We start from the raw sequence: 13678 nt of genomic DNA on the forward strand, positions 1-13678 counted from the left end.
AAAAAAAAAGCCCTGACACAGCATTATGAAACAGAGAATCCCCAAAGATGCTGTTGAGTTCATTTTTGTGTTGGATATCTATCTACTGCTGGGCATGAGGCCTACACTTAGTAAGGGTAGTTTGAATACCAAGTGAGTCTCCCTTGGAGAAAACTAATTTTTCATTTGCAACTCGTTATCAGCTGGAGCTACCTTCTAGGTTAAGGATGGAGGGTGGTGTCTACTTCTCTTCTCAGCTCCAGAACCCTATCTGGTGTAGGCCCTGTCCTGTGACTTCATGCATACATTCATCTTGCTGTGTTCTAGGGGAACTTCTTTCCTTGGCATCCCCCATCCCCTTCTGACTCTTATGATCTTTCCACCTCCTCTATGACAGTTCTCTGAGAACTGATGGGATTTGACAAAGACATGCCAATTAAGGATGGAGTGTTCTAAAGTCTCTTACTCTCTGCTCATTGTCTGGCTGTGGGTCTCTGTCTTTTTCTCATCTGCTACAGGAGAAAGCTTCTCTGAGACAGATTCTCACCCTATTGCTCTGGTTACTGGTTGTTCTCCACTTACTGACAGCAAGATCATATCACTGAAGACAACTCATTGACCGCAGAGATGTTAAACTGGTAACTATCTAACACCTTCACCCCTACTGACTAGTGTCCATGGTACTAGACTGAGCAACGTCCTTAGGAGATATTTAATGGCTACTTTCCTTTAACAAAACAGTAGTATTTGGTTTTCCTTTAGGTACTGGGCCTCTCAGTCTCAGGTTCTTGGTCACTCAGGCAGTGTTGCGGATGGGTTTCTTCTCATGGGGTAGACTTTAAATCCAACAAGGTCTTGGTTACTCACACAGCGTAGTGCCACTACTACACCAGCAAATCTAGCAGGCATGGTAGATAGAAGGGTTTGTAACTGTGTTAATGTTTACATTTCATCTCTGGTAGCAGACAGAGTACCTTCCAGGAATATGAGCACTAGTCAGTCCCTCCTGAAGGCTCTAGCTAGTCCTAGAACAATAGGACTTCTCATTTTCATTGAATTGTATAGATGTCAGTGATATGACCTTGCCATCAAAGTTTGTGGAGAGCAACTTGTTGGCAGTAACTTGAGTTATTTGGGGGTTCCCATGGGGACTTTCTGGCCACAGTTCAATGATATGGATGTCATTCCTATTACTGGAAACTACATTTGTTGACAAGATATATCTATTTGGGAAAACATCTCTCCTGATATTTGAGGGTATTCATTTCGATGAACTTCATACACGTATATGTATTATTTTAAGAGGTTTCTACTAGGTTTCCATATGACCCCTCAAATGGTCATTTATCTGTCCCTCCCCATATTTTATCCCTCACCCCATCTGCCCTCTGCTTCTATATTTGATCCTAATGTTCCAATCCCCCCAACCTTTTTCCTTTGTGTATGTAGTATGGATTTTGATTGTTTTGTTAGGATTCTTATGTGTACATGTGTGTCTTTGTGTCTATATGTGCTTCTCATACTTTTTCACTGGCCCTTTATCTTCTGTTCATTTGCTTTGTCCCATTTCAACTTGTTGGTTTTGTTCTTTTTTTTTTATTATTTCATAGCTGCCTGTTTGTTTTCTACTGTGAGACCACAGGGGAATAGATCCAAATGGAAAGAGAGTGAGGAGAAACTAGAAGTTGGGAGAGGAAAAACCATGATCAGGACATGTTATATGAAAACAATATGTCTTAAATAAAAGAAAAATGAATAAAACAAGACTCCAAGACCTGGAGAGATGGTTCGGTAGTTAAGAGCACCAAAACCAATAGAAGAACAAGGTTCAACTCCCAGCACTCACATGGCACCTCCAAGCCATCCATAACATCAGTTACAAGGGATATGACATCCTCTCTGGCCTCCTTGGATAGCAATCATGCACATGGTGCAGATATACATATATATATATATATATATATATATATACATACATATGTGCAGGCAAACACTCATAAAGTAAAAAAATAAACAAATCTTAATACAAGGCTTCTAGCTATTCCTGCTGTCCAGAGATCTTCCTTGGTTCTGACAGCTAATAATCCCCCCAACTAAATACTAGATTACTATAAGAGGCAGTTGACATTTATGATATGGTTCTTTTGCTATCGTGTGATATACATTTCCTTCTTCACTGACTTATCATTTTTGTTTAAATAACTCCCTTCTCCAGCTGTTCATTTCTTCAGAACACTGGAAGAATACATGACAGAGAAATCATAAAATCATGGATTTCATAGAACAGCTGATCTCACACAGCATCATCTATGGGAAGGTGCTCTACAACAGATTTAGTAAAGTGAGTTCAACTGAGGAAGCATTTACTCAAGCTCCATGTGGTTTAATCATAACTAATAATTTTGATACATATTAAAATCATCCAAGAACAGCCTTGGAAAAGAAGCAAAAACCACAAAGGGATTCTTAAAATATTAGTGTAAGGAAGTCCCTTGAGAGAACTTCCTTACCATCTAATAAGTATACCATATTTACTGACAAGTTTCAAGGGCAGCTACTCATCCCTAGGATAACAGAGCTTCATCATATATAGATACTCCAGATGTTAAACTTTTACCTGCCCTGCAAGACCAATATTCACTGAAAGAATATTCTGAATGATCCCAGTCAAGTAAAAATAATGGTAATTCAGAGTTCTATCTCCACCTCTCCCACGACTCTGTGGAGTCGCATCATGATCACACACCCTCTACTTTGCATGAACGGATAGATGAAGCTGCCTTCTGGGAACTCGGATGTGACATACACAGTCTCCAGTACACCTTCCACCACAGGATCCACTGCTCTGGATGTCTCCCATTTGAGAAATGTATTATATCTGACAGTAACCTCCTCAGTGTATCTCTTCCTATAGAACCAGAATATTTTGTGTGAAGTATCAATTTCCTCAACTTTTTTCTATAATGTAAATCCTTCTCCTCCAACATCAATTAAATGCACATACTTCATTGTCTTCAGATTTTTCTTTGTCCTCATATTTTTACATTTGGGGTTTTTTGTTTTACTATGCAGTGGTGTACCTTTTCACACTGCCACTAAATATGATGAGCATTTGGCAAAAAGATATGAGTGCTGTGTTAATTATTAAATGTCTCTTGACCAGACAATTTTATATATCTTATTTCTAGTCTCCAAAGTCCTTAAGTAAAAGAAAATACTAGACCTATGAAAAATTATGTCTGTGTACCACAGAGATGCTGATTTGTACAGCAAAAACTTTCCATAGTTGCATATTAATAGTGAAAATGTTTGTCAAACATATTATGCAAAATAATTATATCATCTTAGCTACTTCTGTATGATGAAAATATGAGTCATACTGGGATTTTAGTAAAACCTGTGGTTCTTTCCAACAATATGTTCTCTTGTTGCCTGTGGCCCTAGAGAAATCACAAGTATAGCTAGAGTTCAGTGCAGTAACTGCAGAGGTGGCACAGGAAACCCGAGTGAGTGTACCAACTTTCTCCTATTCTTTATCAACACCATGGAAAGATCATAGGCATCAGTGTTGGGAAAATGATTTCTAAGAAATATTAGGGGATTTTTAGGCAAGGCTTTCTTGTCTCCCAGGGGGTAAGGTGATGTTTCCTATAAAGGGGACACTCCACATCCAGCACCATTTGTGTCCTATTAAAGTTGTTTTTATTTTTGAAGAGTCATAAAAACTGGTTTTATATCATTCACATTAAGATCAAACTAGCTTGCTGCTGAGTAAAATTCATAAAAGAAAGGCTCTCTGGAATTTTCCCCTTTGCCTTGTTACACATTGGACGTCAGGCCTTCGGTGGCACATGTAGTTGAGAAATTCTTTTTATAAGTGCCCATAAAAGGGGCTGGAACATGGTGCCCCAGACTATGATTAAATAGGTCTGGTAGAAGTTCCAGATGAGAAGCACCGAGTATGGCACAAAGGTGTAGCTTCTTTCCCTTGCTCACTCACTGACTATCCTCTCTGAGCAAGCAATAATGGCATCTGGACTGTCTAATAACAAAGCTAAGAAAGGAAATTCTAATTTCACGCCTTTGAATTCTATAAGAGCCCTGAACATATATTTCTCATGCCCATGTCCATGCTTATGCCCAGAGTTGTGCCTGTTTTTACCATTTATCAACTTTGTTTTCCATCTATCCTATAGGAAGATCCTTTGATACTCCACATTTCCACAGAACTTACACAAAGCCATGTGAGTATCAATAAACCTAAAAAGAACATGATTTCTAAAGAACATCAACAACAGGTGCACCACCACTTGAAACAGTGGTACAAACCAGTGATCCCAACATTTGGGAAGACTCTGGGCTTTCTAAGACATTCTTGTCAAGCACTATATACACAACACACACACACACACACACCCCACTACCACTGACACTACCACTGACACCACCACCGACAACAATAGCAATGAGAATTCTACTACCACCAACAGCAGGGTACCAATGCTTAACCTCTGCTCATTTTCTAAGAACAAGAAAAAAGAAACACTTTAAAGCAGGGCATGATAGAGAGAATGGCCCAGAAAAGGGCACTTTTCAACATATCATTCAGCCCCCTAAAACAGGAGTTTTAGACACTCTACAGCCAGAATTATTTTGTGAGCAAGTATAGCAGTTTGGATAATAGTAATAATAATGATGATGATCATTAACATTAATAATAATAATAATTTAAAAAGTGGCAGCTATGGGTAACCTCAATTTTACAATCACTACAAATACTATGTATACAAATTATGTAGAAGCAGTATGATTTGCTTAATTCAAAAACACTACAAACACAAACCAATGATTGCTCAAAAGAAATACAACAAAGTATTTAGCAGAACACAGAGAAACACTAAAAAAAAAAAAATTTGTTTAGATACTTCAGATGAAAAAAGATGCATTAACGACACCTTTGACAATATGTAAGTCTCAGTAGGAATGTGTTTTTGTCTAATCCTTTCTTCCAAACTATCCTTGAGGCTGGCATGTAGAAATGACCACATAAATTGCAACTCAAATGTAAACAAAATGTAGAGAAATAAAGAACACATGTCTAAAGCATATTTTCTTGACCCCGTCCTACTGAAAATGTGCTTATTTCCTGTTCTTTATTTAATCCATCGCAATCTGCTAGCATCTTTAGTTCTATTATCTAATGCTTAGTCTACATGAGACTGTCAAATTTATATGCACACACAGAAATAGAGATTAGTGAGGTCTTATTATTGTCACCTTTTAAAAGTAGATGTTTACAGAGCTTAAGATTCTAAGTTGCTAAATAATAGTTTCATTTCCTTCCTACTAACTTAAGAGCTACTTTTGAAAATAAAGTAGTGGGCAAGAATCAAGTAATGCCCATAAGCAGGATTAATTATTTTCAAATTGAAAATATATAGTATATATAGTAGCAGGCTTATATTTTCCTTGTTGGTATATTGCTAAGAAAACGAGTGTGACTGAAAGAATGACACTATGGTGAACTAACAGTGAGCAGAGGCAGCCACAACATCAAATACAGAAAGCCACTGAATATCTGTCAGAGCATTACCTAAGACACTGACTGCTGAAATGTCTAAGAAAGAAACAAGGAAGGCAATGATGGGTTACAGATCTATCATATATGGAACTGATGCTAAATGTGGCACACACACACACACACACACACACACACACACCAAGTAGCCTCATCCAGAAAGCTGACCCTGAAACACTAAATATGAAAGGAATGTCTTGAAGCCACATACCCTGGTGAAGTGAACACCAGCAACACTAAAATTATAGGAGAGTAGGGTTTTCATAGCCTATGAGTCTAAGCACAGATAGTGGTCCTGTGCTTTGACACATTTGAAAAATGACCTCTGGATTTCATCTCACTTGTAATTCTACATAGCAAGATGTCAGGAAGGAATGGAGGTAGGATGAAGTTATGTTTCAAAGTACTAGTAAAGACATTGAATGATATTTCTGAATGGAGGAATAGAGAGAGCTGAAACTTGGATTCCTCATGATACTGGAGAGTCATGGCTTTTCCTTTAACCTTCACTACAGGAACAAAGAAAGGGCACAAGAAACTCAGCCCTCCTATGCAGCAAGACTTTGGTCAAACTCTTGATACTGCCACTAGCAACTTGCTAAGGGCCAGTCAGAGCCTCCCAGGCACTCACTGAGCCATTCTCCTTCCCCCAAAATGTTAAAATAGTCATTGTGTCAACAACTACAACACATGTATCCTTGATCTTCACAGGATCATCTTCCCTCAGATCCCTGACCAAACATCACTCTCACCACTCTCTAAATATCAAACACAAGACATCACACCTCAGGGAAAGCCCTCCTTGTCCTGGTTTTCTTTCCTATACAGCTCATGCCTACATATGAAATTATTATATAGGCTCATCCATTTACTTCTTTACCACAGTTAGTATTTCTAAGAAAAACTCAAGAATTCTTTAAGCAAAAGAACAATAAACACTAAACTAACAAAACTTGCTGTCAGAGCCAGAGAGCTATTTAAACAAGTAAACACACTTTACTATAGGAGGCAAAGAACCTGAATTTGCTCCCTGGAACAAACAAAGGTAGAAAGAGAGAATTAACTCCACAAAACTTCCCATTCCCATGCCTCTGTCTTTGTCTCTGTCTCTTCCATCACCATCCTTTAACATTTTGTAGTTGTTTTCCCATTTAACATTCAAATATATAATAGCCTGTTTATCTTTTTCTCTTAAAATGCTGCCTAATATACAACTTAAACTAGATTTTTGAAATTTCTCCCATTCAGAGTTTGGGCTATTACTAAACTATACTCTTCCCAACGGGATGAAATCTAACACTGGGGAGGTGGGAAGAGATTGCTGTATTGCAGCAAATACAACTTTGACTCGTTAGGGGTCTACACTTCTTCCCACTTGTTTCCCAAACACACTATCAATTCATTGTCTTGTCTTTTTTTCCTCCTGTGGTTTCTTGTGCTCCCCTATCTTTTCTTTGTTCCTCCCTTACACGTCTGCTCTTTGGTAGCTAAGCCAGCAGTAGCACCTACATTTAAAATAACTCTTCTTTAGTCTTTGAAGGTTGAACACACAGAAGTCATTTTTGGAGCAGGAGAATGAAAATCACCAGTTACAGATGGCTCAGCACATGTTCAGGGCTACAATCATCAGAGACATGGTTGTCTCCATGACTATGCTCTTTTCCTTGTCTTCTATAGGGAAAAGGCAGACCTCCCCTGCTCCTTTTAGCAATTAATCCTGCAACCACTGCAGTTTAGAAGAAGTCTAAATCTTAGAGATCTCCCCCATCAGTATTTTCAGTTTATAAATGAGGAAATAAGAGCCAAGAAAGGTTAAGTGTCACTTGTTGTGGGTGGGAGGAGTGTCACAAAAGTTACGAGTTGACAAGATGTAGGCACCCAGACCATAGACCAAAACTCTGAGGATTGATAGGAAAGTCCAAGAAATCTTACATATTTCATCCATAGGTGAAGAAAAGGCAACTGGTCAAAACCAAACGTTTAGAAATGGGATGGGTACTTCAGCACAAACACATCTACTAAAGCTTCTATATAGTTTTCTCCTTTTGTCCCTCACAGACAGAGCAGCCTATGATGAGTAAGGAAATAGAATGCTAGATCATTACACTGAGATATTTTCCTTGTTATTTTTACTTTTCTAGTTGTTCATTTTCTCCTATCTAATAGCTTTCAGTGTAACATCTTAGATACGCAGCAGCTATTTATTCCACGATGTTGACCTCTAACGCCGGCCTTTCTGTAATCGAAAGCAGCTGATTTTAATGTGCCTGTGCTCCAGTGTGAAGGGGGCTCAGGCTGCATTTGAGTGCAATCAGGTTAAGATTGGCTCCAACAGGAGAAAAATCCATACATATGTTGAAAAGATCTGAAAAATGCCTGTATTTCCAACCTGATTACGACTTACATTTTTGCATGGTTTGTCAAAGCAGATCACTGAAATCAAATCAAGATGGAAAAGGGGATAACGTGGTTTTCTTCTCCATTCTTCCTGTAATCAGCATGACCAGCTGAAGAGAGGGACTTTCCCCCACTCTCACCTGCGGCAAGGTGGACTCTCCACTAGAGGTTAGGCCAGTTTTTAGGAACTGCTGCTCACGTTCCACAATTAATTTCTTAGTTCTTATAGCCTACATTTGTAATTAGAAGTCATTTTATTACAGAGCTCTTAATGTCTACTAATTTAGTTTATTTGCCTTTAAATCAAACAATAAAACAAGTTCCAGCATATCTTCGAAACCCTGTTATAAAGAGGTGAGTGTTTGCTATTTGACATTTAGACAAAAAAAAAAAAAAATCATGCTATCATGCTAGTAACTGAAAATTAGATAGCTACAGAGATTAGAACAGTGCTTAATGGGAAAAATATGGTTAAAACCTAAATAAAGTTTATGCTATAGAATCTATCCTGATTTATATTTCTTAAGGAAAAAAATAACCTAGCAAATCAGACCTTAGCAATTTTTTGTGGCATAATTTATCTGAAGAGTAAATCATATTCCATTAGGATGGTAACTGTTGGTGGCACAAATAATGCTAATATAATAGACATTATGGTTAACAACCTACCCGTTCTCTAGAAAATTCTCAGTCATGACTAAGGCCAGACAAATAAAAGGCTGCAAAGGATAGAGGGGTATTGGGGCTCTTATTACACATAAGCATGTGTTTGTTTCCAGAATATTTTCAGTTTAATTTTTGCTATTAACGTAAACCACAATTGCAGGACCATGTTGCTTGAAAAGGAGTGGGGGAGGGGCTAGCTATATAAACAATATACAACAAAGGAAGTCTTTCTTCTCAATACCTGAATACCTTGGGTTTGCTTTTAGGCGAAAGGTTGCAGGTTAAATGCTCTCAGCTATCCAAGACATGGCTTATTAGCTTTGTAAGAAAATATTTTCTTATATTTTGACTGAAAAATACCCACTTAGAGTGAACAAAACCATCCTTGTTAGTGAAAAGCAGACCCAAAAAAAACTTTGTTTCAAAGGCCCAGTAAAGGAAAAGCAAGACTAATTCAAGAGGAAAAGCTGGCTCCTCCACAGGAGCTTCTGAATCTGGATCTAATCGTCCTCAGAGGCCTGCTGGAGTCTTCCAGTCTTCAGAGTTTCGTCTTTCTCCATGGATCATAGACACTCTCTATGATGCAGCAGAATGCGGATAGAAGCCCACTTCAGGCAGCTATGTGGTTTCTTTCTGGGCTTGAGTTCAAAGGTTGAGAAGTTACACACCAACAGCGGGTGAGGGGCGACGAGGGCAAACAAAAGTTTGGATTATTTTAAAGGCACTTTTCCAAAAACAACTTTCCTTTTGCTGTTGTTTTGTTTTGTTTGTTTTCTTTTGTTTTAATTTGTGCACTTAAAAAAAAAAAAAAAAAAAAAAAAACCTCAGTTGCATCTGTGGCAATACGGCTTTGGCCAGTGATATAGTAAGTATCAATAAGTGATTACTACTTAACAAAGCACACGAACATTGTGGAAATTCCATAGGAACAAGCTGCATGTCTCAGTAATATGCTTGCTACACTGTTATGAAGAGCAGCAAAGTTCATATACCCAGCATCTACATACAAATCAGGGATGCCAGTAACTCTAGCCTTGCACAAAGTGCACAGAAACAGAGGGTCCTAGTGTCTTGCTGGCCAAAGAGTCTAGCCAAATTAATGTGTGCCAGGTCAGTATGAGACCATGTCTTTAAAAGGTTGAAAACAATAAAAGGAGATGCCTAATGTTGTCATCTGGCCTCCACGTGTACACACATGTACACATACACATACATGTCACAAACACACATGTATTCACAACCCACAAACACATACACACAAGAATTGCATTTTGACATCCTGGTTCTCTGTTGTCCCACACCTTGCTAGGTACTCCTCTCTTAATTTCCAAATGAGCCTAATTTGGCTATTATAGAATAATGACTGCAAATCAGTATAATCATTACAAAGAGTTAAGCACACACATACCAGTAGCTGTTTTCTACAAATTATTATCAAAACAAAGAGAAAGGGCTAATTGTGGTAATATTAAGGCAGGGTTTTTTCCTCCTGGTGTTTGGGTAAGTTTATTTTAAGTTGTCATCTTCAACTAGTAACGATGAAGATAATTTTACAGATTCTATAAACCTTCCTAATCTAAACTCTCCTCAACTGGAAGTTGGCCCCTTCTTCTGAGCAACATCTGCAAAGGCCCAATTTCACAAGAACCCTTTATTATGTCACATTTGAAAACACACACAACACACAGACACATACACACAGAGAGACACATACACATAACTCACACTTTTATAATTCTTATTTTCGAAAGCATATTGATACTCCTTCAAGCTAGTTAAAAACTATTATAAGAACAAATGAAATGTTCACTCTATATAAATCACAACTTAAGCATTTGTTTCTTTAGAAAAAAGTAGAATTTTACCTCATCTCCAATGTTAGTATCAGGTTTCCATCACAGATAAATAGCATTTATTAGGAGAAGGAGGGAGGAAGGAAAATTTCAGAAAGCAAGCAGCTCATGAGCGTGATTGTTTAAACCCACCTCCTGCACAGTGCCTTATGGCCATCTTGCATCTCCTGGACTCCGCAATGGTTGGACATGGTATTGTGTCTTTTGCTGGCTTTTTAACAATCTGCCGTGTTCTGGTTTCCAGACCCCATTTAAATCCACACGTGCGGTTGTTTCTGCTACATGTTCCCCATTCGCTCCAATGACCAACTTCACAACCTTCTAATAAGGATTTAAAAGATACAAACACAGACAGCAGTTGGATGTCCACTTTTCATTAGACTTTATCCATCACCTCCACCACAAATATCAAATAGCAGGTTATGTAACCTGCAGGATCTACACTCATCTTTCTGAAACGAAAGTTGTTTAAGTCACAGAGCACTGACAGCTAAGACAAACAAATTCCTCATAAGTAATTAAAGGCCTCGTGCTTTCCATCTGTCATGTTTTCAAAGAAATACTGCTGGCCAGGCCTAGATACAAAACTGTATCATCTCTAGATGATGATCTCTAAACAGACAAAACCTAACACAGAACAGGCTCTTAGCATGCCATGACGGAAACCAGAAGCTGACAGGCTAATTTCCTATGTCCTACTCCAAATCCATACCTGTGTGGTTTTTTTTAAGTACTAGGAAGCAGGCAAGGAGGTTGTGTGTGTGTGTGTGTGTGTGTGTGTGTGTGTGTGTATGTGTGAACACGCGCACATGTGTATTCTATCTATTCATTAAGTGTGCTTGCCACTGAAAAGATCCCCTTGTAAGTACCTCACGACCCCAGCCTGGAGTCTACACTTAACATATGGCATTTTCAAACTCAGTAAGCACCAGGGCCAATTCTATAATTTTAAAAACCCATTTAAAATTGTTATACAGGGCAATGCATAGGAATCTGTCATGGAATATTATGTACATTTCCATTCAAAATTTGTAATGGGTGTGACTCTTATCAAAAGCTAAACACTCAAAATATATGTTTTAGTGGCTCTCTCATTTTTAACTGAGTGATAATCTGCATGTACTAATACACGCATAAATATAATTATAAGACATTTCTTTCCAAATGACACTCTAAAGTAAATTTTCCTCCACAATAGTTCGCAAAATATTTCAGCAATATTTCTACAGGTAAAAATTATCAAGTTCCATTTTAAAATCTCTCCTTTTAAGAAACTGGAAGTTAATTGATGATTATTGCATATCAAAACAGATATATAATGCACCTAGTAAAATTTGAGGGAGATGGACATGAAATTATAATTTAGAATAAGTCAATGTATTTGTCAAATTTACCTGTTAATCAGTGGCACATACACAGTATTTTATAAATATTCATCAAGGCAGTGGCCTCTATGCAAATAAAAGCTGACTTTTTACTTGGTACAAAAGTCTTTGCTAAAGCAAGACTTTATGTGAGTTCATATGAAGCTTCTAAGATGTGTGATTATTTTTTCATACTATGTATATTAAAGTATGCATTCTATAGATCTAAAACTCAGTTAACAGCAAATCCACTTTAATAAATTTTGTAAAACGTAGTCAGTCATCAAGAAAATATATTTTGCCACAAAGTATTCTTTCAACTTATTTTTTTTTTACACAGATGGCTTAGCAAGAAGGTCCATGGTCCATTTGCTTGAATGGCTAAGGCAATAGGATGTCTGGCATGACACTGCTGGGATGTTTTATTATTCTACTAAATAAAATGTTTTTCTCTAACAGTACTAATAAGATAATAAGAAATAGATATACTACAGATGATAAACTTTATCAGCCCTTAAGTAGCCTAACTTGGCAAATACATAACTAGCAAATTTTGAAACAAAGCTATCCATCATCATGATGCCTAAAATATTCAGAATCAACAAACAAAAATCCTTTCAGTTCTAATGAACAACAGAACCCATTTACTTTTAGGTTGACTATATCCAAAATGAGTATTCACAGAAACAGCCATGAAAATTTGCAATGAAATTCTGAATTTTGAAAGTTGAATTAAGAACTACTCACCTACACATTCCATAGTCTCATCTAATGGTGCAAACCCATCCGGACATTCATCAAAGCAGCGGCCTCTATGCAAATAAAAGCCTACTTTGCACTTGGTACAAAAGTCTTTGCTGAAGCAAGAATCACAGTTTTCTATTCTGCATCCTACAATGTTAAAGAGAAAAAATAGTTAAAGAATGTTGTATACTTTACAACTCACAGTTACACAAATGCATTGGTTACCTTAAGCAAAATACTAATGATCAGAGAAATACATGTACAGGCTATGTACAGGCTTTGATTTATTCATGTCATAGTGTTCTAATTCACCCCAACTCTCCCAACAGCTTGCCATATCAATAAGATAGGTCATGGTGCCAGCAAAGGGCTTGAGACAGCAGGAAACTCAAGAAATGTTTGTTAGTTCAAATCGAATTAAAGCAGATGATTATAAAGAATACCCTCTGACTACAAGTTATATCATTTCTAAAACCGATATCTCCTCTGCCTTTCAAAGTCCCACAGTAGGAAACCAAATGGGAACTCTTGTCAGTATCTTCTGTTTTCACACAGTCAGGAATGAAAAGATTTCAAATTTCAACATATATTCAAATGTTTGGTATGTTACCTAAAGCATGGGTCAATGCTCTCTTCCTTTTTGTTCAGACAATGATGTGACATGGGCAAGGAAAAGATACATTAGGTCATCCTGTGTAGAAATCTCACTGTGCAAAGGCATTTATATACATTTCCACTTACTCTTTCCCATAGAGTAGAACCCACAATTTGTAAAAAGAGTATCCCAGGCACTAAGTCACACAGGGAGTAATGGCTGCTTTGTTTCTGACTGGGCTTTTCCTAAACCCAGTCTCCTTTCTTGGATGACTGCTAGTAACAGCTTATTGGAAGAAGGAGGAGGAGGAGGAGGAGGAGAAGGAAGAAGGAGGACGAGGAGGAGGAGGAGGAGGAGGAGGAGTAGGAGGAGTAGGAGGAAAATGGAGGAGGAGAAGGAGGAGGAGGAGGGAGAAGAGGAAGAAAAAGAAGAAGGAAGAAAAAGAAGGAAGAAGAAGAAGAAGAAGAAGAAGAAGAAGAAGAAGAAGAAGAAGAAGAAGAAG

The 13678-nt window shown here is 37.7% G+C and overlaps 1 protein-coding gene across 2 annotated transcripts in view; it reads right to left on the bottom strand.

Moving 5' to 3' along the window:
• The window catches only part of Rspo2 (R-spondin 2), a 147993-nt gene that overhangs the window by 44520 nt on the left and 89795 nt on the right, over positions 1-13678 (bottom strand). For both annotated transcript variants that reach the window (XM_031359185.1, XM_031359184.1), the window contains exons 4-5: positions 12585-12728; positions 10606-10794 (exon numbers count right to left, since the gene is read on the bottom strand). In XM_031359185.1, the coding sequence (XP_031215045.1) occupies positions 10606-10794; positions 12585-12728 (333 nt within the window). The remainder of the gene's footprint in view (positions 1-10605; positions 10795-12584; positions 12729-13678) is intronic.

This window comes from Mastomys coucha, unplaced genomic scaffold (assembly GCF_008632895.1).
Source record: "Mastomys coucha isolate ucsf_1 unplaced genomic scaffold, UCSF_Mcou_1 pScaffold7, whole genome shotgun sequence".
NCBI classification, from domain to species: domain Eukaryota; kingdom Metazoa; phylum Chordata; class Mammalia; order Rodentia; family Muridae; genus Mastomys; species Mastomys coucha.